At 60.9% G+C, this 23383-nt stretch overlaps 6 protein-coding genes across 6 annotated transcripts; 4 read left to right on the top strand and 2 right to left on the bottom strand.

Annotated features, from left to right (window-relative positions):
- The first annotated feature begins 243 nt into the window (after positions 1–243).
- On the top strand, positions 244–1858 carry gbs1889 (Unsaturated chondroitin disaccharide hydrolase). Its single transcript, XM_062766962.1, has 4 exons — positions 244–416; positions 466–535; positions 588–1326; positions 1436–1858. Exons 1-4 carry the CDS (start codon positions 249–251, stop codon positions 1803–1805), a joined length of 1347 nt encoding a protein of 448 aa, XP_062622946.1. The 5' UTR covers positions 244–248; the 3' UTR covers positions 1806–1858.
- A 2632-nt stretch (positions 1859–4490) lies between these two features.
- LOC62_01G000529 (uncharacterized protein) lies at positions 4491–5035 on the top strand (the record flags this gene model as incomplete). Its single annotated transcript, XM_062766963.1, has 4 exons — positions 4491–4550; positions 4587–4660; positions 4703–4772; positions 4856–5035. The coding sequence occupies 4 exons, from the start codon at positions 4491–4493 to the stop codon at positions 5033–5035; spliced, it is 384 nt and encodes a 127-aa protein (XP_062622947.1).
- Positions 5036–6806: 1771 nt separating this feature from the next.
- On the top strand, positions 6807–10195 carry STE23 (A-factor-processing enzyme). Its single transcript, XM_062766964.1, has 7 exons — positions 6807–7119; positions 7157–7187; positions 7226–7462; positions 7499–7912; positions 7958–9092; positions 9131–9325; positions 9367–10195. The coding sequence occupies exons 1-7, from the start codon at positions 6875–6877 to the stop codon at positions 10074–10076; spliced, it is 2967 nt and encodes a 988-aa protein (XP_062622948.1). The 5' UTR covers positions 6807–6874; the 3' UTR covers positions 10077–10195.
- A 1217-nt stretch (positions 10196–11412) lies between these two features.
- SPCC417.10_11 (putative transporter) lies at positions 11413–13266 on the top strand (the record flags this gene model as incomplete). The annotated part of the gene is made up of 6 exons (XM_062766965.1): positions 11413–11760; positions 11873–12089; positions 12146–12649; positions 12697–12818; positions 12878–13186; positions 13240–13266. 6 exons carry the CDS (start codon positions 11413–11415, stop codon positions 13264–13266), a joined length of 1527 nt encoding a protein of 508 aa, XP_062622949.1.
- An 821-nt stretch (positions 13267–14087) lies between these two features.
- mlhB_0 (Monoterpene epsilon-lactone hydrolase) lies at positions 14088–16129 on the bottom strand. Its single transcript, XM_062766966.1, has 4 exons — positions 15296–16129; positions 15001–15077; positions 14433–14938; positions 14088–14360 (listed from the first exon to the last, which is right to left on the bottom strand). The coding sequence occupies exons 1-4, from the start codon at positions 15799–15801 to the stop codon at positions 14241–14243; spliced, it is 1209 nt and encodes a 402-aa protein (XP_062622950.1). The 5' UTR covers positions 15802–16129; the 3' UTR covers positions 14088–14240.
- Positions 16130–17135: 1006 nt separating this feature from the next.
- mid2 (Septin ring organizing protein mid2) lies at positions 17136–23055 on the bottom strand. The gene is made up of 2 exons (XM_062766967.1): positions 17822–23055; positions 17136–17774 (listed from the first exon to the last, which is right to left on the bottom strand). The coding sequence occupies exons 1-2, from the start codon at positions 22759–22761 to the stop codon at positions 17573–17575; spliced, it is 5142 nt and encodes a 1713-aa protein (XP_062622951.1). The 5' UTR covers positions 22762–23055; the 3' UTR covers positions 17136–17572.
- Between the last annotated feature and the right edge of the window lie 328 nt (positions 23056–23383).

Here is a 23383-nt window from a genome sequence, read left to right on the forward strand (position 1 = left end):
CGTCATGCAAGCGAGCAGCAGCAAGTGGACCGTGTAGCCCACCCAAGCCAAGTGCACTTGGCGCGGCGTCGGTACCGTCGGGGTCGGGCAAGAGGCCGCGGGCCGGCACACGGCCGGCGGGCGGAGCACTGTGCGGGCCGGCGTTAGCTACATCCGGGGTATGTCCGGGCCGCCGCTGCGTTCTCTCACCTGCTACAGTACGACGAGACGACATGCACGCTGTATATAACTCACACTCGCTATGCATCATGCCTGGCCCAGCTAAGCACGACCTCTCTACCAGCACCATGCCCTCCGCCTCTGCGCCGTCCATCACTGCCCGCCTTGCTGGCCTGCCCGCGTCCGCGGCGGACATCTTCACGCCGTCCGACATTGTGCGCGTCGTCGAGGTCGCTAAGAAGTATGACGAGCCTGAGGTAAGTCGGGGTGGCGAGGAGAGAGAAGTAGTGCTGACACCGCGCCCAGGGAACCCCCATCACCCGTATCCCCGAGTACACGCAGCCCGGCGGCCCGAACAACTACCACTGCAGCAAGAGTGGGTCGCGGAGCGAGGAACAGCAAGCTGAGCTGAGCTGACGCACGCCCAGTCGAAGTCGCGTGGACGCAGGGCTTCTTCCCCGGCCTGCTGTGGCTGCTTGTCGAGCGCGAGCGCCTTGTTCCCGGCACGCTTGCCGCCGCGGGCTACACCGAGGAAGAAGTCGTCGCCTTCGCGCGCAGGTGGCAGGGCAGCTTCCGTCACCTGGCGCGCCATGCGATCAACCACGACCAGGGGTTCCGCTTCCAGCTGCCGTTCGGGCGCGACCTCGCGCTGACGGGCGAGAAGAGCAACGTTGCCGTGCTTGTTGAGGCGGCCGACTCGCTCGTCGACCGGTACGACGAGCGCGTCGGCTGCATCCGCTCGTGGGACACGATGCTCAAGGTCGGCCTGCCGGACATCTACCGCCGCGACAACACGCACGAGCACTACCTCGTCATCATCGACAACATGATGAACCTCGACCTGCTGTACGAGGTCGCCGACCTGACCGGCGACAGGAAGTACGCCGAGATTGCCACCACGCAGGCCGAGAAGATGATCAAGGGCCACATCCGCCCCGACGGCACAACGTACCACGTCGTCAACTTTACCCAGGACGGCGAGGTCGACAAGCAGATGACGCACCAGGGCTACGCCGACGAGTCGTGCTGGGCCCGCGGGCAGGCGTGGGGCATCTACGGCTATGCCCAGTGTGCGCTGCGTACCGGCCGCAAGGAGTTTGTCGACGCGAGCAGGCAGCTGGCGGATGCGTTCATCAAGCGGCTGCCCGAGAGCGGTGTTCCTTGGTGGTGAGTGACACGGGCTGTGGGACCCAGCACTGCGAAGTGCTGGTGACTCGCCTCATCGCCATGCTGGGTGCCCCAGCCCCCTCCCCCGCGCACCCCACTAACCCCGCAGGGACTTTGACGCGCCCAAGCCCTGCCCCTACGACGCGTCGGCGGGCACGATCGCCGCGCGCGGCTTCCAGATGCTCTACGAGCTGCTGCTGCCCTCGGACCCCGCAGCGGCAGAGTACTACCTCGCGGCTGGGTTCAAGCTCATCGACGACACTGTGCGCGAGTGCGCGTCGCCCGCGGCGAGCGTCAAGAACGGCGCCGTGAGCTGGGGCGAGGGCGGGTGGGAGACCATCCTCCAGCACTCGACGATCAACGGTAACCAGTACTCGACGCGCAAGCTGCTCGACCACGGACTGGTGTATGCCGACTACTACTATGTCGAGTTTGCGAACGAGGCGTTGAAGCTCAAGGCCAAGCTGGCGAAGGCGTAGAGGACGTGCGTGGGGCATGTTGAGATTGTAGAGTATGCAGTGTAGTTTGTTTGTGGGTGGCGAGGGGCGTGGGAGGTGGGGGCCAGGCTGGGCAGGGGCGGTGGTGGATCGGCGTGGGTGGGGGCGGCGGAGTGATGGCGCGGTGGCGATGATCAAGTGGTGGCTGACGTGCAATGGTCAGCAGAGCATGGCGCACGTTGGATGAGGACAACAAGCACGGTGGAAATCTTTTTGCTGGCTGGCTGACTCTGACGCGCGGGGTCGAGGGTCAAGTAAACGTCGCGGTGGGGTACCAGTCGCTCAAGTCCGACAGTGCCAGGAGCACCTTTTTGCTGACCCAAACCTGTCATTTTTTGACAATATGGTCGTGTAGCCAAGTCGGAAGAGCACAGGTGCTCCAAGTTAGCGATTATTCAATAATTCCGTCAGTGACCATTCATTGGTGTTCCCACCCCCTAGGCGTGCTCGTCTAGCTGTAGTGTCCTAGCTGGGTCTGTGGGTTTTCCTCCTTGGTGCTTGACAGATGCTGCAGTTGGCTCGACCGAAAGGGGGGGTTGTCAGTCGTGGTGCCAAAGGTCAAGTGGGGGGAGCTTGAGTGACAAAACCCCCGTGGATCTTGAGAGTAGGTTGCCTGGGCCTAAAGCTATAAGCGATAGGGCAGGCCTCTGAAATCAACGCGTCTCCGGTGTGGCCGGATCCCGCGGCGGTATAGTTGTAAAACACTGGTGAATGGTAGTAGTGCTCTAACTCTTTTTGGTATCACATCAACACTCGACACCACCACCAACGACGCGCTCGACGCCATCGTCACGACGCGTCCGACACCACCACCAACGCGTCGCTCGCCATCATGCACGCGTCACACGCTACCACACCTACACCCAAAATTCATCATGCATGCACCCGACACTGAATTTCATCCAACCCGGCATGCATACACACGCTGCATCCACCACAAAGCAGCAGCAACAACATAGCAGCAGCATCCACACAGCAGCGCATAGCAAGCGAATACATAGGCGAGCACATGCATACATGCACTCTGGGGATGCATACGGCGGCCATACACACTATTCCCGCCGCCCCTCCTCCTCCCCCACCCCCGCCAGGCCAGCACGCGCATCGCGAGCCCAAGTCAGCGGGTGGCAAACCACCTCCAGCAACGCCCAAGTGCACGAGGGGACGAGGGGAGCGGTGGCGACCAAAATTGTCAAAGCGAGGACAAGGCCCAGGCCGGTCCATGTCGCCTGGCCACACTGCGGCTAGGGGTCTCTGGCGTCGGGTGTGAGCTCTCGACTTTGGGTCTGATTCTGTGGAGACTTGGGCGGTGTGCCACTCGCGAATGAGGAATAAGGAGGAGCGGGAGCAAATCGCAGGGCGGCCTGGGTGCGCTGGGCGGTGAGGCTGGATGAGCCCACGTGGTGGGTAGTCACGTGCACGTAATGTTTGGTTGCATTGGTGGCGGCGGTGCGGCGAAACGGGATGCTGGTGTTGACGGCGCAGCGCGGGTGCATGGCTGCACTGGGCGTGGCGTGAATGTGTGGTGGTAGTCGTGTTGGGTGCGGTGGGAATGTTGGATGGCGGTGCGACGATGGGTGGCGTCGGCGCGTGCAGGATGGTGGTGGACGCGTTTGCGGTGGTGTCGGACGTGATTGTGGTGGTGTCGGAGGCGTGTTTGATCGCGTGACGCGTGTGCAGGGTGTTGCACGCGTCGTCGATGACAGAGACGGCGCGTTCCCACGCATCCTGACGTCAGTTCCTCGTGACTTGACATGAAACGACGTGCCCACCACACGCGCCATGCACAGCTCCCACAACCACAACCAAGCAAAAAAGGTTCCAATCTTGGGCATTTTTATCCTGCGTTTCTCGGGGTTGGACTCGACCTCGGCTGGTCGGACCTCTATGGATCAAACTCAGCCTCGGGATGCCCCGGGTTACTTAAAGCTCCCACTGACCCGCGCCCGGTCGGGCCGACTCACACCGTCTGCCTACTCAGCCAAGCTGCCAGCGCCGGCCTTTCGGGCTACGGTTGCCTCTGGATGCGCCTCCGTGAGCGAACACGGGTGGAGGGAAAGACGGGGGAGCGTCTTAACAGTTCAGGCAAGCGACTTTTTTTTCTAGGAGGCGGGGGGGTGGGGGTTGGTTATAAACGCAGCCGGGGCTCGATCCTGGCCGTCGACCTGGGCCAGGCCAGCACCTCGCGTCGCGGGCCGCGACCCTCGTCCAGCCAGCCAGGGGACACCTTGAAGTCATGCATCCCGCAAAGCATCGTCAAATTCAGTTGTGCACCCAACGCCCACACCGCCCAGGTGAAGCACAAAGAAATCACACGCGCCGCGCAGCATATTACGCGGTCCGAGCGTCGCCACCCATCCATCGTCCTCATTGTCCACACCTGTAACACTTTATCCACACACACAATACATCACACATCACACACAAGGACATACACACGCTGTCAAGGGGTCAGTCCCTCACTCTTCATTGCCCGTCGGGGGTGTGGCCACCCACCACTACGTCGCCGCGCCGCCGCCGCTGCCGACGACCACCACACCGCCCCGACACGCAAGCCATCGTCCTCCATCAGCCGCGCGTCGTCCCCCTTCACTTCCCACTCCTCACGCACTATTCCCTCTCACAACTACTCATACCCCCCACTCCCACGCCCTACCCCCACCCACCATGTCGCGCTCGGAGGAGCTCTACGAGCACTACTACCGCTACTTCCGTCACTGCGAGCTCGTGAGTGTCTTCCCTCGGGCGGCGCACTGACGACAGACGGCGACAGGCGTCAATACGCCCGTTTACACTTTCGGCCTTCCCTGGGCCATTGCTCATGGCATACTGTCAGCGTGAGTCGGCTAGAGGCCCTGGATCGCGAGCTGACCCCGCAGAAAGTGCACCTATCCCGGCGCGCTCGGTGCCTTCTTCGTCGCCACCCGTGCGCCGATGATCTTCAGTGTGGTGAGTCGCGTCGGCCCCGCCCCCGCTGCTGTCCCCGCAACCCCCTCCCTCGCACCCAGCGCTCACCCCACCCCCGACACTAGGACTTTCCCCGCGCCGCAAGCCGCCTCGACGACATCACCCGCGGGCAGGTCATCGACGAGGCGGTCCGCCTGGCGACTTCGACCGAGGAGCAGGTCACTCCCACCAAACGCCCGCACAACGACCTCGCGGGCCAGGCTGAGCCGAAGAAGCGCCGTCCCGCCACCACTACGTGGATCTGAGTGTTCGTATTGTCTCCGCCGCGATCGGCGCGTTGTTGCCAGTCACCTGTTGTAAGCCTTCACATGGCTCATGTTGTCTGTTAACTTCAATGGTGGGGCTATGTTTCGCGCCTGTCACTTAGCCAGACGGGCTCAGTACTGACTACAGACGCACTGGCACTCTGGGGGAAGGAGAAGTAACTCACACACTTGGTGATCACAACTGCGTTGCGGAGAAGCATGGTCTGAAGTACAGTCCGGCGTACCAAAACAGCAGTGCTGTGGCAGAATGACCATCATGACGCCTCGGCCGTACGTGTCCTACGGCTCCTCTACTCGTCCTCGACTGTCACTTTGCCGGCCGCGGACTTTTGTCGCTGCCGTAACTCTAAAACTTAGTGGACGGCAACCGGTACTTCTCCTCCGTCACCCGCTCCGCTAGGCCTGCGGCTTGGCGACGGACGCTCCGCGCCTTGTCTCCCACTTGGTAGTTCTGGCTGGAGGTGGATACGCCCCACTGGACGATCCCGCGCGGCGCCCGCGCGGCGACGGCCGTGGCGGTGATGATGGTGGCGCTGGTAGCCGTTGGAGCACCATGGGCGGGGCAGCCGGTGCGGCCTACGTGAATGTTGGGGCCATGCGGGAAGGGGAAATGACATGCTGAGTGTGCCTGGTGCCCCTAGATACAGTACATTAACTCTGTTAGTGTGTCACACCATGTGGGTACGCATCGCTTGATGCGACATCCATGGAGCAGGCGGGCGATGGCCACTCGGCGCGGGTGTGCTCGAACTTGGACTGTGAGGGACGCTGGCACTTCGGCCACAAGGCCACCGCGGGTCTCAACACGGCTGCCGAGAAGTCGCGGTGCATGTTGAAGCGATGCATGGGGGCCTCCATGGCTCTCCCCATCCGCTTGGAGGGAAACAGCCTTGGGCTCGGTTTTAAGCGGCAAGGCATGCGCCGAAAGAGCAGCGCAGATCGCGAAGAGGACATGAACTAAACGCATGATCGATGTGTTGGATATCGTTTCGAGTGTTACTAGGTGAAGGTTGTGGCGGTGGGTGAGGCGAACAAAGACGTCGAGAATGCCCTTCCTTTATAGCATCCTATGAAGCCCTTGCCTTTGCATACATCCCTTTGCAAATAAACGTCACTTCACTGGAGAATTCACATTGCACGCTTCAATGAGCAATATCTACCAAAGGGGCACACGATTGGCATGCGTTTGGTGTGTAGAGCACAGTGGTATGCTGGCGGGAATGGTTGGAGCAACGAACCACGTTCAGCGAGATACATGCACCAAAGCGCCACGGTCGTCCCGCCACATTCAGTTACGACTAGTGTGGAGCGACGTGGGGTGAGTGGTTGAATTTCACATCACTGCACCTCAGTTTGTGGGGCACGTGGAGGAGCGTTTGAGAGCGCGAGAGCATGAGAGGACTGTGCGGTGCACGGTGAGTGCGGGATTGTTCCCAGCCGCGTCATCCCCGTGATAAGTTCAGTTACGGTGCTAGTGTGGAGCAACGTGGAGCAAGTGGTCGATTTGCACAAAGGTTGGTCAAGGGCAGCGGTTAGTCTATTGCTGTTCCCTAAATACACTGACTGCTCCGCAAAGTGCGACCGAGTTACGGCCGAGGGCTTGCCGCTGCGACACATCCCTGATATGTAGAGGTTGCGATGGTGCTATCGCGATGGTGCGTGCTATCATGTCGTCACGTCACATACAACATACCCAGTTGGCTGAGCCCATGTGGTCCGTTCACTTCACATTGTAACACTATCCGGCAAAGTCGCCGCCTAGTCAAAACGTTTTAAGGCTGGCACTATCACACGCACTTGCATTTCTTCCTATCCAACATGGGATCGCAAACACCCCCCCACACCTTCCCACCAGCCCCGCCGCTGGGCGAGGGGGACGACCATGACGTCACACTGGAGCTCCCATCCACCGACAGGCGCCCACACCGCTACTTCATCCTTCCCAATGGCATCGAAGCCGTCGTGATATCCGACGTGAATGCCGACAAGGGTGCAGCAAGCATATCAGTTCAAGCCGGGTCCATGAATGATCCCGAAGACCTCCCGGGATGTGCACACTTCTGGTGGGTTCCCCATGAGTGACGGGGTGCTGACAGTCAGCGAACATCTTGTGTTCATCAGCTCCAAGAAAGTTAGCGCGCTCACCCACGTCTCAATCTGACACCACAGTTTCCCGAGGAAGACGGATACAAAGCCTTCCTGAAAGCCAACAATGGCGGTTCCAATGCTGGAACCGGTATGACGCACACCGACTACTTCTTTGATGTCGCTCCTCGTGCGCTGAAAGAGGGTCTTGAGCGGACAGCCGATTTCATTCTCAACCCTCTGTTTCCTACCAGCCAGGTCGACAGGGAAGTCAACGCAATCGAGGCAGAGTACAAAATGGATCTCCCAAATGACCCTCATGTAAGGATGCGGGGCAGCGCAGAAGCTGATTATCAGCGACAATACCAAATCCTCTATACGCTGGCGAAACCAGGCCATCGGCTCAATCATTTCAATATCGGCAACATCGAATCACTTGTCACACTTCCTGAGAGAGACGGGCGCAGCCCGCGGGATGAGCTGGTCGACTGGCATGCAGCCAACTATTGTGGTCGGCGAATCAAAGTCGTTGTTTTTGGTCGAGAGGATGTGGATACTTTGCAAAGCTGGGTGACAAACCTGTTTTCAGATGCCCGGATCTCGACGCAAGGCCTGCCGTTAACCGGTCCCAACGCCGTCTTCCGCTCCTTTGACATACCTTTCCGCCCAGAGGAGCTCGGTAAAGTTGTCTTCTACCAGGCTATCAGGAAGAGTCGCAACATTACGATACACATCCCAATCCCAGATGTTCGTCATATGTACCGAACAAAAGTACGTCACTGTTGAAGTCACGGGACCCGGTGCTGACTCTTGTAGCCCTTTTGGTTCATCGTTCGACTACTTGGGTATGAGGGTAACGGATCCGTCCTCGCGTCACTGAAGGAACGCGGCTGGGCGACCAGTTTGGACACCTGGATAGACGAGAGGACGCCCGGATATGGCCTCCTCGGGCTCCACATCATGTTGACAGCCGACGGATTGAAGCATTGGACCGAGGCCTCGGCGCTGGTCTTCGACTGCGTGCGGATGTTGCGTCGACGATCGCATGACTTGGAGCAAGTCTTCGAGGAGCAGCAAGAGATATCCAATCTCAAGTTCAGGTACCGGCAGAAGCGAGATAGCGTGGCACACGTGAAGAACCTGGTGCAGCGCCTCCGCCATCCCGTTCCTCGATCGAAGGTTCTCTCCTCGGCTACGATCTTTGAGGAATACAACTCGAGTTTCATCAACACAGCGCTGGAGCACCTCCAACTCGAAAACGCCATCGTTTTTGTGGAGTCTCAGGAGCTCCCCGCCAACGGTCCTCCTACTTTCACCACAACTGAGCCAATCTACGGTGGTCGGTTCACAGTCGACAGTCTTCAGAAGTTTGTTCAGCTCGGTGACACAATTGATCCAACACTTCATTTGCCAAATCCCAACCCGTTCATCCCCAAGAACTTTGAGCTGACCCCGACGGGGACGGTCTCGGATGTTCCTCTTCTTCTTTCCGACACCGCCTACTCGCGACTGTGGTACAAGAAGGACACGACGTTCCTGTTGCCGAAAAGCTCCATCAAGATGAAGCTACAGTCTCCTCTCATTAACGCTTCGGCGCGCGGAGCAGCACTCAGCCTCTTGCTTATAGAGTTGACTCATCATGTCTTTTCAACAGAGGAAGGTGACGCCGAGGTTGCAGGATTCTCGTGGTACGCGGGTGGGGTCCACGATACCCTGCGCTTCAACATGACGGGATTCACCGATAAACTTGGCTTCTTCGTCGGCAGAATCATTTCCACGTTGTTGAACTTTGCTGTTGACCCCACAACCTTTGGTAACGTGGTCGAGCAATCGAAGCAAGATCTCAAGAACGAACTGTTCCAACCGCCATATCTTGTTGTATACCACGAAGCCCCCAAACTTCTCGTGGAAACTCATTGGAATCAGGAAGAGCTAATTCAGGAGCTAGAGAGTGGGTCAATGGGATGGGCGGATTGACGCTAATGGCAGATGTAACTGTTTCTGATGCGGTGGCATTCAGGACCGAGCTCTTCGCCAGGCTGCACATTGAAACGTTGGTGTACGGAGCAATCTCGGAGGAGGGCGCAATCAAGCTCCACTCGAACATCGAGAAGGCCATAGGCAGTGCCGCTCTCACTCCGAATGAGAAGGGTGGACCGCCAAGGTCGCTGCTCCTGCCGGAAGGTGAGTTATTTCCTTACCCCCCAAGCTGAGACGATTTCAAGGGTACGAAGGAACCAAGGAGTTCACCTATGGGAATAGCGAGGAGCCCAGCAATGGGATCGCCTATACTCTCTACGCTGCGACTGGCGTGGACGATCGTACTACCCGCCTCATTGCGTCACTTGTCCTCCAAGTTGCTCGTGCTCCGTTCTCCTCGATTCTACGAACTCAAGAACAACTGGGGTATGCGGTTAAGCTCCACCCCGATGTGGTAGAAGGATCACTTGTGCGCCTTCAGGCGTACATTCAATCAGACCGCGAGCCCGCGTTCGTCGAGAGTCGCATCTCAGACTTTTTCGGCCACAAGCTCGGGGGCATCCTCAGGGATCTCTCAGACGACGACTTTGCAAAGTACGTTCAGAGTGTCGTGGACGCGCTCGAGGAGAAGCTCCCGAACCCGGACGAGGAAGCATTCCGCATCTGGGAAGCCATCACACATGGGCGCTACGAATTCGACCGTCGAGCGACCGACGCCGCCCACCTTCGTACTATCACCAAGGCCGACCTTGTTGACTTTTACGACCGCTACCTCAACAGCAGTTCCAAGACGCGGCGCAAGCTCGTCGTCTACCTGCGCAGCCAGAGGACTGCCCCCACAGAGGTCAAGTCGGGCGAGAAGATTGAGGACATTGCTGCGTTCAGGCAGGGTCTCGTGGCCGACAAGAGGGCGACGCCTGTCAAGCCTTGGACGGAGTATGCCAAGGGGTCATGAGCGGGCACGAGGTCCGCCGGTGTATTGTTTTGTCTGTTGATTCGATCTGTAAAGTGTTCTGTTAGTCGGCGGCTGCTGGCAGCTGCCTCGAGCCTGTGATGCATTGTGTGTGATGGTTGGGTGGATCTGAGTGAGTCCACATTGTCCGTGCCACTGATCGGTGCGGTGGCTGCAGTGCCGTGTCACTCCTTGCATTGTATGCTGTCAAGCTCGCTGCGGATGGACCATTGACATCGGCCTCACGGCATTCGCGCGGTCCGATCGTCCGAGACGGAGCACTGACGTACCGACCAACTGACGGGCCGCGAGAGTGACTCACGCCGGGCGGGCCTATGGAGCGCGCGGCCCGTGTCACCGAAGCCGAAAGTGCCGAAGGGGCACGTGAGATGTTGACAAAAAGCAATTGAGCGCGGCGTCACACGCTCGCTCGCTCGCTCGCAGACGCGGTACGCGAGATGTGCGCACCAAAGGCAGGGCGAGCTCGGCGTGTGGGCATCCGCCATGCGCGCCGTCCGGCCCGCCGGTGCGGCCTCCTTGGCAGAGGTCGACGACGAGCTGGAGTCACGTCACGGTAGATTGGCTTGCAAGGAGGCGAGGCGACCTGATCATCTGCCTAAACAGACGGCAAGTCCCCCGGGCAAGCCGGGATCCACGGCCCGTGGGGCACCCAATCGCTGCGATCCAAGGCGTCAGATTACCGGATATGAGCCAGTTCCGCGGTGTGAGTATGCTCCCGGGGCTCTCACGTGCATTGCACAGGCAGGAGCGCAGGGGCTTGCCCGAGTCGAGCGAGAAAACAGAAAGACGGACAGGGCCGCCGCTTCGCCGCGTCCATGGTCCGGTGCACGCACGCTGCAGGCGACAGCAGGCGACCCGACGACCCGTGGCAGCTCTCCCCCGCTCTTTCGCCTCCCCCACTCTCGAGGCGGCGGGTGGCGGCCCGGCCCGGACCGAATGCCAAGGTCAGGTGTCTTTTGGAATGGCAATAAACCGGGGGGGAGGAGGCGTGGCGCCCCAGGTCCCCCGCCTTTGCGTTGCTCTGCTGTTGCATCCCCTGAAGCCGAATTTGCGTTTCTGCCTCTTGCCTGCGGCCGATGCCAACTGGATTGCATTGCGCTTGGCACGGTGACCAGAGCCAAACACACACCCAGGATGTAGCGATAGGGCATCTAAACTACATCCTGATCGGATAGGGGCGCGTGTCGTCGGGAAGCAAAGCGTGGAGCGCCGGGTTCTCTTTGCGGGGTGAGTCGTATAAAGGTGGGGGAGAGTGAAACCTGGTCTCGCCATCTCTCCCCCGACCGCCGCAGCAAGTAACACGCCCATCCTCCACAGCATGACAGACCGCAAGGAGTCGTTCAAGGGCGACGCGACCCACTACGAGGACAAGCACGACGCCGAGATCGCGCACGCCAAGGCGCCGCACGTCGCCGACACTTTCGCCGACGCCTATGTCGACCCGACGCTGCAGATCTCGGACGCCGAGAACACTGCGCTCCGCCGCCGCGCGCACCGCCGCATCCTCCCCTTCCTGTGTCTCGCGTACCTCTGCCAGGCGCTCGACAAGGGCACGACCGGCACGTCGTCCATCATGGGCTGGCAGAAGGATATCGGCGCCAAGGGCCAGGACTATGCGCTCACTTCGACTCTGTTGTGGTGCGGAATTATTCTCGGTGAACCTATTGTACGTGGCGGTCGGTCGTGGGTGGCGGGTCGGTCGCCGGCGTGCGACGCCCACCGTGGCAGAAGAGCGGAGTGGAGCCAGACAGCCAGCTGACCACCACCACCCACAACAGGCAAACCAATGCGTCCGTCGCTTCCCCGTCGCCAAGCTCCTCGGTGGCGGTATCCTCATCTGGTCGGCGCTGCTCTTCGGCCTCGCCTTCTCGCTGGCCGTGCCCCCCGTCTTTGCCATCCGTTTCCTGCTCGGATTTTTCGAGTCGCTCGTCGGCCCCTGTCTCCTGTCGCTCACGGTCCAGTGGTACAGGAAGGAGGAGCAGCCTTTCGTCTCTGGTAAGTAGTCCGGCTAGCGGCGTCTCCAATAGGTTGATTACTCACACCACCCGCAGCCATGTGGCAGATGATGCTGGGCCTCAACTCCATGTTTGGCGGTATCCTCGGCTTCGCCTTCTACCACGTGCAGAAGAACGCGCTCCGCGGCTGGCAGTGGATGACCATTGCCATTGCCATCTTCTCGCTCATTTCCGGCGTCGTCATCCTCCTGTGGCTCCCCGACTCGCCCACCAAGGCGCGCTGGGCTAGCGAGGAGGAGAAGTCCAAGTTTGTCGAGCGCGTCCGTGTCAACAACCAGGGCCTCAAGAACACCGAGTTCAAGCGCGAGCAGGTCATGGAGGCGTTCACCGACCCCTACACGCTACTACTCTTCCTGCTTCCCTTCTTCCAGACCCTCATCGTCGGCGGCATCAACACCTTTGCGCCTCTGCTCATCAACAAGGCGTTCGGCTTCTCGGTCCTCAACGCTCAGCTGCTCAACATCCCCATGGGCGTCATGACGGTTCTCATGTACCTTCTCATCCAGTACCTCATCACCAAGACGAACCAGACTCTCCTTGGTAAGTTGGAGCGCATCGCCCCGTGGTTACACCACCTGACCTCACAGTCATGATCGGCTTCACGATCCCCAACATCATCGGCACCATCGTCCTGATCACGGTCAAGCCCTCTCCCAAGACGCAGGGCGGCCTCGTCGTTGCCTTCTACGCGATGCAGGTGTTCCAGGCAGTGAGTGGCACTTCTGCCGATCCCGCACCCGGTGCCACTTTAGGTGCTAACCCACCCAGTGCAACCCCGCCATCTTCCTCATGCTCTCGCGCAACTCGGCCGGCCACACCAAGAAGTCGATCACCTACGCGATCACTTACATCGGCTGGGCGGGCGGCAACGCCATCGCGCCCCAGTTCTTCCAGTCGATCTGGGCGCCGCGCTACCTCAACTCGCTGTACATCCACCTGGCGATGTACGGCTGCTTCATCGCCACGTGCCTCGCGACGCGCATGCTGCTCGTCAGCCGCAACAACAAGCGCATCGCGGCGCAGGGCGACAACCCGCCCAAGAACGAGCTGGCCTTTGAGGACCTTACGGACTTGCAGGTGAGTTGCGGTGCCTCTTCCAACGTCCGAATACACGCTCACACACGCCACAGAACCCCGACTTCCGCTACTCTATCTAAGCGGCGGGCTTGTGGGACGTTTGGGATGTGTGGGATGGATGGTTTTGTAGTTGTTATCGGCAGGGATGTGGGATGAAGGAAGTTTGGATTCCGCCACGTGGCTGGCTAGAGGTTCATGTTGCCACACTCGCGCTGGTGTACAAGCGTGACGGTGCTCACGCATACGCGCGCGCACGTTGCTGAAGACCTGGGAGAGGACGAACATGTGGGTGTGTGTCAGTGCGTGCAGGCGGGGTGCAGCAGTAACAGAGTTGCCTCACCTCGCCGTCGCCACCTCAGCACGTTGTGCCACTCTCCCGGAGCTCACACCTCCGTCGGCACGCCGCCGCTGCCCTTACGACTGCGCACAACCCTCGAAAGCCTGGCCAGACCACGCTGCGCACCGCGTGCATACCGCCGCATGGCCCCACGTCGCGGCACACGGCACACGCAGCCCACGCATGCTCATGCATGCTCGGAGCGGCACCTCCGACTATCGCACGCGTCTTCGGACCATGTAGGTAGGTAGGTACTTCCCGCACAGTCGCGACGCGACGACGCGTCGGCGGCGACTACCACGACGGGGACGACGACGTAGCGGTCGTGCGAGTGTCGACGGCGCCGTCGAGCTCACACGAGCGCACCCCGCTCACTACACACACCCCGTCGTTGCCACCCGTCCCGCCCAGATCTGCTTTGTGTACAGACAGATCTTGCCTCCCCGCTCGGTTAGTGCTGCGCTCGGCGATTAATTCACTGATTGCCCAAGGCGGTGCAGCAAATCGCCGCTGTGCAGCTAATCGCCGAGTTTAGCGTGTGGGTGGCGAGGCAGCCACCGCTAGTCATACAAATGGACGATGCATGGTACTAAGGCTGACAATCTACTACTCTACATGCCAAGATGGGTAACTAGGTCGAGACAGCGGCGATGACAATGTATAGGTCTCGCCGGTGGTAATGATGGTATTGGTGGTACTCTCACTCTCTCTCTGCACTCAGTGCGACGTTGACGTCTTCATGAGATCAAACTGGTTGCGCATGCCGGCGACAAAGTCGTCAAAGTGGTATGCAGGCATGAAGGGAAGGGACGGGCCGGCGTGGATACCGTCGCGATCCTGTCGGCGGCGTCAGCGGGTGTGCCTTTGGCGTTGTCGTCGTTTGCATTCCGCAGACTTCGCATCACTCACAATGTTGACGGTGACCGGCACGTCGTCACTCTTGATGCGCTCGACAAAGGCATTGACCTCGTCGATGAAGCCCTCGATCTCGCCGACATTGACGAACACGGGCGTCTTCTCGAGGAACTTCCAGTAGCCTGCTGGCGCGAGCGTGGGGGAGAAGAAGGGGCCGCGGACGGCCTCGGGCGTGTAGTAGCGCGTCAGACTCTTGATGGGCGTCTTGAGCCAGTCGGCTGTCAAAAAGTCGATCGGGCGGTGCTGGATCGACGGGAACGACAGTGTCAAGTCGACCCATGGCGACACGAGGGTGAGTGAGCCAGGCAGGTCCTGCGACGTAGCATGCAGCTGCTGCGCGAGCGCGAGCGTCAGGTGGCCACCCGCGCTGCAGCCCATGACCTGCACCGACGAGGCCGGGAACTCGAGCTCCTCAGTGATGTACTTCCATGCCGAGAGGGCGTCGATCAGAGGGGCAGGCCATGCCGTCTCGGGCGTGGTCGACTTGCGGTATTGCAGGGCTGGAAGCGGGCGTCAGCGTGCGTGCGCACAGAAGGGGGGTGCTTCTGCTTCTGCGACTCACCAAACACACGGCGGTTCGTATCGCGCGCCACCTTCCACACAAAGGGGTCGGCGACAGGGTGGCCGATCACGTAGGCGCTGCGGGGGTCCATCAGCATGTGTTGCAAAAATAAAACAGCGCTGCGATGCAACCGCCGGGCGAGGCGGGCATAGCATCGCACATACGCCGCACCGCAGCGGACTTTTGTGCCAGCCAGCGACCGCTGGGCGTCGTCTCGTTGCACTCGTTGCGCAGCAACTGCGCACAGCATAGACCGCGCAAGGCCGCGCCACGCCGTCGCTCAGTGAATACTCACCCTCCGTGAATGTAGAGTGTGATTTGCTCTCCGGGCTGGGCCTTCTCCGTGCCCTTGCCGAGGGCCGTCTTGGGCGAGATGATGAAGCCTGGGCGCTCGACGGGCTGGACCTTGCCGTTGGCGGCTGGGGGCAGCGCGGCGTGCTGGACGAGGTCGACGGCGGGGACGGGGGGCACCTTGATGACCTCGACCGTGTTGACCTGGAGCGAGTTGCCGTACACGAGGTTGTTTGCAAAGCCAGCCTTGGGCGACGAGCTTGCCGCGCTCCAGCTCTCCGGCGTGCCGAGGACGGGGTTGGACGAGAGCAGGAGACGCATGTACTGCATCGAGAGGTACTGCCTCAGGCTGGTGCGCTTTGGCGCCGAGGTCGCGAGGTACTTGACGGCGTAGAAGGGGGTCGTGGTGGGCAGGACGGTGGCGAGGCCGACGAGGAAGAGCTTTTCAAACGCCGAGCCGTTTGGAGCGTCTGGGTCTGCGACCTCGCGGAATGGTGAGACGCCAGTCATTGCGCGGGTCGAGATGGAGAGGTTTGTGAATGAGAGAATGGTGGTCGGTGGCGTGGCGTGCACGATAAGTAGGAAGGGGAAGCGGGAGGGTGGGGCCGTCGTGGCCTGTCGCTGGCTGTCGTCGGTCTACTACGAGTGGCGCGGAATGATGGAGATTGTAGTGATGATGAAAGAGGTGGGCGGGTGGGTGGTGCTTTGCTGCTATTGTTGGAGTGGATGACGACCGAGGGCACAAGTCTCGGGGGGCCAAGTCGTCTGTGCTTTTTTGAGCAACCCGTCGTGGCTCGTGGGCCGGTCGCGAGGGCGTGTGAGAGTGGCTCTAGCTTGACGTCGCCGAGGTGCAAGCAAGCAAGCGTCAAGATACGCGACACGCCGTTGGAGCGGGCCATGGGGCCCGTTTTCTCGCAGCAGTCCCATTCTCGCTTTGACCAGATTCTCGCAGCAGCAGTCGCTCCTGGCCGAGGTTACCCTTAGAAACCGACTTTGACCGCATGTGCAGGAACAGGGGCAGCAGGGAGGCAAGGGGGCATATGCCGCCGCTGCCGCCGTGCACCTGGCATGAAACATGCGTGCAGGGTTGGGACCTGAGCATCCAGCTCCAGCAAGCGAGGACAGACCCAAAATCTGAAAGGCAGACCCACCTCGGCCAAGTGGCCGACCGACGACACGGGCGCCGTGACCGGTCCCGCCCCACACGACCAAGCGCCCGAGCCAGCCAGCGAGCCGCCAGCCAATGACACTAATCCGCGCCAGCGCTACCACAACGGGCTTATCGCGCGCTCGCTGACGAGGCTAGCAAGTCATCACCCGTGCATCAGCCGCCGGCAGGTGCGCGAGCAGAGCGGGCGGCGGGTTCACATAGCAGCAGCCACTGACGTCGTGAGAGCTAGCTGGCTACTGCAATTTCGGAGAGACGGGCAACGCCGAAGACGACGACGACGACCAGAGACGACGACGACGCAGCCTCGCCTCGGGCACATGTGCTGCGTGCGTTATTGGCGCACGCACGCGGGCGCCGTGCGTCGATACCGCTTGTAGATTCGTCTTCGGACTGGTGGATATCAGATCCCATCGGGCTTGGCCGCTCGACACGAGAACAAGAGAGCTTGCGACGCGGCGCGCCGGCGGGCGGGCGGAGGAGAGGCGTAAGTGCGGCGGCGCATGCGGCGGGGGAATGGTCACCGCGCAGCAGCTTGTCATGTCATGTTGCTACACATGGTCGTGAGACACGACGGGCGGCGGCGGTCTGGGTGAGGAAAGGAAGGCATTGACAAGACTGGCGAGACTGGGGCGAGAACGTTCGGTGTGCAGAGGCTTCCTTCAGTCTTGTTAGTCACTGCACAGTCATGCTGGATCACCCAACAACAACAGCTGGCAGGTTTTTGCCACCCATCACTTGCACACCACCACCTCACACGACCCACAGTCCCACCCGCCCACGCCTCATAGCGTCACACTTCATTGCACAATGGTTCGTCGAGTACAGAACCAGCACTACAAGACGTATCTAGATTCTCAGCCGTGCCAGCGCGCCAGATTTAGCTGGCCGATTGATTACGAGTTCCAACAAGAAAGAGAAAAAGAGAAGAGTTCTAACGCGGCCCCGCAAAGCAGGCGCAGCTGACCAGAGATACGTCGCAAAGGCCCACGGGGTAGAGATTGCGTGTTACAGGATCGTGTACCGCTGCGTACACGCCGTCGAGTCGAGGAGGCAGGCGCACGCACTGCGCGTCGCCGTCGCCGAATGCCGTCTTGTATAGGCCCGACCCGATCATGCCAAGATGCTGCCCCTGCTCACCGTCCGGCTAGCCTTGCGCGGGGCACCGGCCTTGCTGCGACGAGAGGCAATGCTGCTGCTGCTCACGCTGCGCTTGTCCTTGGACAAGGCACGCTCGCGATCGTGCTGAGCGAGCATCTCGGCCCATAGTGGGTTGGACGGCACGCGCCCAATGAGCGCGCCAAGAGTCTCCATCCTGAAAAAGTCAGTCACGCTCATTGCCAAGTCGACCACTACACTCACCACACGGCCTTGTCGTCGTCCTTGTCGGCAGAGAAGGTGAGCTTCTCGCCGTCCTTGAACTGAAGCTGGAAGCTCCTGGGGCGGACGCCAAACGGATCATAGTCGTCCAGGTCCTTTTTGGGAGTCGCCGCAGTCACATTCAGGTCGGTCATCTCGACGGCCTCGGCCAAGTCGATGCTTGCGACCTCCTTGCGCGTCACCTCGTTGATGGCGAGCAAGTTGGCACCGACAAGTCGGAACATGCGGCGACGTGGGACACGGCAGTCGCCTCCAACCTGGGTAAGAATACCCTCGAGGTACATCTGCTCGTGCCAGGCGTGGTGTCGCAACCCGCGAAGAGTCTCGTCGATCGAACCAGGCAGCTCCTCTGGCTCAAGACCAGGCAGGGGTGGCAAGCGAAGGAACTGCAGGGTGATCTTGGCCACTTGAGGTCGTGGCGCTGTACCATCCGCCTTTGCCGTGCCCTTGAACATGGCGAACATGGGGTATCGGATCTCAAGCACCTTGGCCTCGCACTGACGCGCAATAGGCTTGAAAGCAATGTGCGTCTTGGCCACAGTCGAGCTGTTGGCATCGACAAGGTAGCGGGCGATAGTCTCCGGCTGAGGTCTGGAGGACTGGGCAAGCTCCTTTTGTGGAAGCGGGGCCGCGGGAGGTGGCATGGCCGAGATGCTCGATTGCGAGCGCTGGTGCTTGGGCTTGCGGGGCGACTGGAAGAGCGCTCGGAAGCCGCCTGTGCGAGAAGCGACCGAGGACACAGGCGTCTGCGGTCGTGGTGGCTCGAGAAGTTGCCTGGACAACGGCCTAGGCGCAGGCGTAGGCTTGGGCGGGTTGTTGCGCTCATCCACCAACCTCACAATGTGAGCGTCGCTGCGGCGGATGTCGAGGGAGAGGGAGAACTCAAAGTTCGAGTGCTCCACCAAACTGAACTCCTGGTTGATGCGGACTCCATCCCCGAGAACCTGGTATGGCGTTCGGATGTAGTCGATGCCATTGTCGAGGGTGATGCAGAAGTGGGTCTCCTCCCTTGGCAATGGAAGGTTGAGGGCCTCGAGGCCGAGAACCTTGACAAAGACAGTGCCCGACGACTTGCCCTCATTGGCCTCGCGGGCACGGGCGGCGCGAAGTTCCTTGGCATGCGTGTTCATGTCCGAGGGGCGACGAACAGGACGCCAAGCACGGCCCGTCTCGAGGTCACCAGCCTTTGTCGCAGGGCCTCCAGTGTAGGTCGCCCTAATCTGGCGTCTCTGCTCACGAACTCGGTAGCCGCGGTCGGTGCCAATGTTGTCAAACTCATCGCGCACAGACTCGAGGATCGACGCGCTGTCCTCGTCAATGCCGAGGGTGAGGAGCGGCATCTCTGGCTGCGAGTCGATCTCACTGGTGCTAGCGCTGCGGCGACGCGAGCGACGTGCAGCGGCGAGCGCCTTGGGGTCGTTGACGATGGAGCCGGCCACAGAACCAGGGATCTCTGGAGCGTCCGACTTGGGCGCCTTCTGAAGGATGCCCACGGGGTTGACGAGCTTGCTGGGCGAATCGCTGCCGCGTCGGCCTATAACGGGCACTTTGGTGTCCTTGCCAATAGCCGACATGAGCTTGTCTAAAGCAGACTTCGGGCTGTCTTGCGACTGTCTGTAGGCCGCCGCGGCAGACGTCGGGCTCCTGGGCGACGTTGGGGAGAACGACTGGCGGGCATCCGAGGAAATCACAATGGGTGCTGGGGGAAGCGCCTTGTTCTTTGCCTCGGTGTCCACCATTGACATAGGGCGACCTTCGGCGGCAACCCTCTTGTTCACCGTTTCGCGGATGAGCTCACGCGAGATGCGCTGACGGACACGAGGGTTGACATTGCTGTCAGCTTCGTCCTTGACGGGGGACTTGGTTGGCTCAAGTTCAGAGAACGGGCGAGCGGCCAATGAGGCGGGAGGAGGTGAGGCCAGCGGTGACGAGACCGAAGGCTGCGAGGGCGTGGCCCTAGTGGGAGTCCCAGGCTCGGAGAAGCGATTCGGCGTCCCCTTCGATGAGCGTGGCGTCGTGTGCTTGGGCGTGCTGCGAAGGACAGCGGGCTTGGTAGGCGTCGCTGCCGCACGGGGAGTGTCCGGGCCACTAGACGAGTCCGAGTCGGCTTCCTTCTTGGCCTTCTCATCCGACTTGTCACCCATGTCGATCGAAATGTCTCCAAACTCGAACGATGGAATACGAGGGCTGCTCTCACGGACCTCGCGGTTGATCTTTGGCGGAGGGGTGAGAGGCGCGTCCTCGGCTTCCTCCTCCTCGGGGGCACCAAGGTCGGCCGCCAGCTCCTCCTTGGTCTCCAACCCGAGATCAAGGTTCAGCTTGGGTGCATAGTCAGACACGCGACGAGTGTGAGTGACAGCGGTCGGCTGAGAGTCATCGAGCTTGAGCTGAGAGAAGTTCAGAAGAGGGGCGTCGTCCGGAACGCGGGGCTCGTCCTGGCGCTGGTCGGCAAACACCGAGTCGTCGGTGAGGAGGGGCGAAGTGCCGATGGCGGGGAGCGAGAAAGGAAGGCTCAGCTCCCCACGCTTGGCCGTAACAACCTCGGCTTCGTCAGCCGAGACTGCAGTCGAACTCGTCGCGTGCGAAGCGGTCGACTCGGCTTCTGACTCGCTACCACTGGGGTAATGAACGGGGCTAGGAAGGTCGAGAGGAGCCGGCGCGGGAGGACGAGGAAGGCCTCGCTTAGGGGTCGAGTTGGCGGATGAAGGCTTGGTCTTCTTGAAGTTCATCATGCGGCGGCTAGGGCCCTGGAGCTCGGGGACGTCGGAGACGACCCGGTCAGAGACCTTGCGAGCGGCGGGGCTGGCGATAACGGCGCCAAAGACGTCAGACTCGACGGGTCCGGAAGGAAGCTCGGGAACCGAGTCCACTTCGCTGGTGGTGGAGCCTTCGGTGCTGCCACCCGAGACCTCTCGCTGAGGGATCTCTTCGCGGGGGATCTCCTCGCGCGTGACTTCCTCTCTGGTTGAAGAATCCTCCATCCAAGAGTCGTCGGCAAGCTCACGGGCGGTAAGGAGCTCATGGCCTTGGGTCTGGCGAGCGGGAGCGCTGGGGAAGCCGCGGCCTAAACCCTGGCTAGCCATCATTCGGGCTGCGGTAACACGGTCGTGATGCGAGGTGCGTCCGAGAGGAACGCCACCCTCGCTACGGTCCTCGTGTCCGACATACAAGTCCGTGGCCGTCTGAATCGTGATGAATGGGTCTTGAAGAGCGCCAACTTGGTGGGCGTGGGGACCGGGGGTAATAATTTGCGGAATCTGTCGGGACGACGGCTCCAACACGTTGCCGTTGAACAACATGTCGTGGTCGTCGCTGTGGGGCAGCTGCGGCTGCTCCACAGGCTTGACGTGCGGTGTGATAATGTGGATATGGTGAAGCGACTCCGGGACGACGAGCTCGGCGTGGCCCATGAGTGGCGTCTCGTTGCCAATGGACGGAGTCGAGAGGGCGGCACCCATGTCCGAGCTGCTGGTAATGTCGTCGGGACCGAGAGACGCCTCCATGGGCAGCTCAAAGCCGTCGTGGTCGGCAAACACAGGGGTGTCGAGCTCGGGGGGCGAGAAGAGGCCCTCCTCGATGAGCGAGTCCATAAAGTCGGCAGTGGCCGACTCGTCTCCAACATGGTCTTCCTCCGACGTCTGTGACTCGCGAGAGATGTTGTGCTCGTCCTGGACAATGTGCGTGAGCCAAGCGTCATCCTGCTCGGCGACATCTGTCCACTCGGTATCATTGTCGTCTTCCTCGAAGCTGCCGTTGAACGAGCCCTCGACGCTCATGCGCTCAAACTCCTTGACATCGGGAGTGGCCTGGAAGGTGACCGTCTTGCGGGTCGGTGACTCTTGCGCAGCACCGATCACACGCGGCCCGACCAGGCGCTTCTTGGCGCTCGCGAGGGAAGACTTGGTCGGCGTGGGTGTAGCCTTGGACTTGGGGGCCGCAGCGGGGTCCTGGACTGTAGCGACGTCCCTGGTGAGAGGCGATGGAATACCCGAGTTGCTGAACGAGCGCTGAGGTGACGCTGATGGTGACATGGACGGCGCACGTGCCTGTGTTAACGAGGTGCTCGGGCTTGCCCGACGCTTGCCCGAGCCACCAGAGACACGGCGAGTGGCAGGGGAGGCCAAGACCTCCTCGGAGCCTGCAGGGCTGCCAATGTCGACGGCCCGAGCCTGGGTGGCGGCAGCAGGAGCCGACTCGGCATTCGAGGTGGTGTCCGACTTGAAGGGTGAATGAGTGACATACTCGTTCTCGACCAGGCCCATGTATGCACGAGACTGGCGGGGGGTGCGGCGTTGCTTGGCGGGCTTTTCTGGCGACTGATTTTCCTGGTTGTCGGCGGCAGCGGCGGCGGCCGCTCTGCGTTCGGCGCTCGTCTTGCGCTCGGTTGCAACAACCGACTGGTAGGAGATCTTGCGCTCGCTCGACACCTTGCGATTGCCACTCACGGCGGCACCACGGGAGACAGGAGTCGTGCTAATACCCAGGCCAATGGCAGCCTTAGGGGTATTGGCGCTGCCAGTTGCCACCTGGGGGGCCTGGCCTAACTGGCGAGACGGTGCCCGACGCTCATGGATAGGAGCAGGCGGGGGGGATACGGACACACCGTTGGACATTGCGCCCTGAGTTGTTGATAAGTCTTTGAATGGCGAGTTGGCCACGAGGCTGTTGGTAGCCATGTGACGGAACGAGCTTGACGTGCGGCGAGGGGTGCCAGATGTGGAAGCGCTGAGGGAGGAAGGCTTGGAAGGGCTGAAAGCCTCGCGCTCACGCTTGTTAATCTGGAGTGGAGACCATCCCTTGGCGCTCGAGTTGATGATGGAGTTGCGAGCCGCTACCGCCGCCGAGCCCGCCGTGTCGTGCAGGCGTAACTTTGCCGGGGACGGGGACGGGGGCGCCACTCTGGAGGGGTTGGGGGAGGCCATCGCTAATGCGTGGCACTCGAGTGCACAAGTGACGGCGAAAGAAGGAGTTGTTGGTCAAGTAAAGTGGTCGGAGCGGCAATGTTTGGATAGATCGGTTGGTGGGTCGAGATGCCGGGCCGCCGTTGTTGTTTGGTGGTGTCTGATCGCCAGGGCGGTGTTGCTGGCACACAAGGACAATGCTTGATGGGATCTTGTGTTGTGTGCCGGTGGTGTCGGAGTTGCTGACCGGGTGGCGGTGGACGACTAGGCAGTGACAGAGGAGGACCTACTTGTTGTTGACTAGTAAAGTGGGTGGGTTGGGTGTTGTTGGTTGTTGTGGTGGTTGTTAGGTGGAATGATCTCTGCGGGGGCTGGTCATTGCAGCGGTGCTCTCAGACCCCCCCCAAATGGCATTTGCACCCTGGAAAGTCATTGACCACCCCCGGCCTTGCCCTGTTGTGGGCCCAATGCAAGAAATCAGGCGCGCTTTGCTCCCGCTCATGTCTCACAGTTCAGGCACGCCACGGGCATCGGAGAATCGTAACCCCGGGGCAAGTCAAATAAAGCTAAGGGGTGATTAGAATGTTATCCATTAGCCTTGACCAGTCTGCTGTCTAATCTCAGGGGTGACTCAGGGCCCTCG

The sequence above is a fragment of the Vanrija pseudolonga genome, chromosome 1 (genome assembly GCF_020906515.1).
Source record: "Vanrija pseudolonga chromosome 1, complete sequence".
NCBI classification, from domain to species: Eukaryota; Fungi; Basidiomycota; class Tremellomycetes; order Trichosporonales; family Trichosporonaceae; genus Vanrija; species Vanrija pseudolonga.

Coding starts and splice junctions, on each gene's coding strand:
- mid2 (XM_062766967.1), bottom strand. CDS start 22,761: ATGGCCTCCCCCAACCCCTCCAGAGTGGCGCCCCCGTCCCCGTCCCCG. Junction 17,775..17,821: donor GACGACGACAAGGCCGTGTG/GTGAGTGTAGTG, acceptor TGACTTTTTCAG/GATGGAGACTCTTGGCGCGC.
- mlhB_0 (XM_062766966.1), bottom strand. CDS start 15,801: ATGACTGGCGTCTCACCATTCCGCGAGGTCGCAGACCCAGACGCTCCA. Junction 14,939..15,000: donor TACGAACCGCCGTGTGTTTG/GTGAGTCGCAGA, acceptor GCCCGCTTCCAG/CCCTGCAATACCGCAAGTCG. Junction 14,361..14,432: donor TGCCGGTCACCGTCAACATT/GTGAGTGATGCG, acceptor CGCCGCCGACAG/GATCGCGACGGTATCCACGC.
- gbs1889 (XM_062766962.1), top strand. CDS start 249: ATGCCTGGCCCAGCTAAGCACGACCTCTCTACCAGCACCATGCCCTCC. Junction 536..587: donor CAACTACCACTGCAGCAAGA/GTGGGTCGCGGA, acceptor ACGCACGCCCAG/TCGAAGTCGCGTGGACGCAG. Junction 1,327..1,435: donor GAGAGCGGTGTTCCTTGGTG/GTGAGTGACACG, acceptor CTAACCCCGCAG/GGACTTTGACGCGCCCAAGC.
- STE23 (XM_062766964.1), top strand. CDS start 6,875: ATGGGATCGCAAACACCCCCCCACACCTTCCCACCAGCCCCGCCGCTG. Junction 9,093..9,130: donor GCTAATTCAGGAGCTAGAGA/GTGGGTCAATGG, acceptor CGCTAATGGCAG/ATGTAACTGTTTCTGATGCG. Junction 9,326..9,366: donor GTCGCTGCTCCTGCCGGAAG/GTGAGTTATTTC, acceptor GACGATTTCAAG/GGTACGAAGGAACCAAGGAG.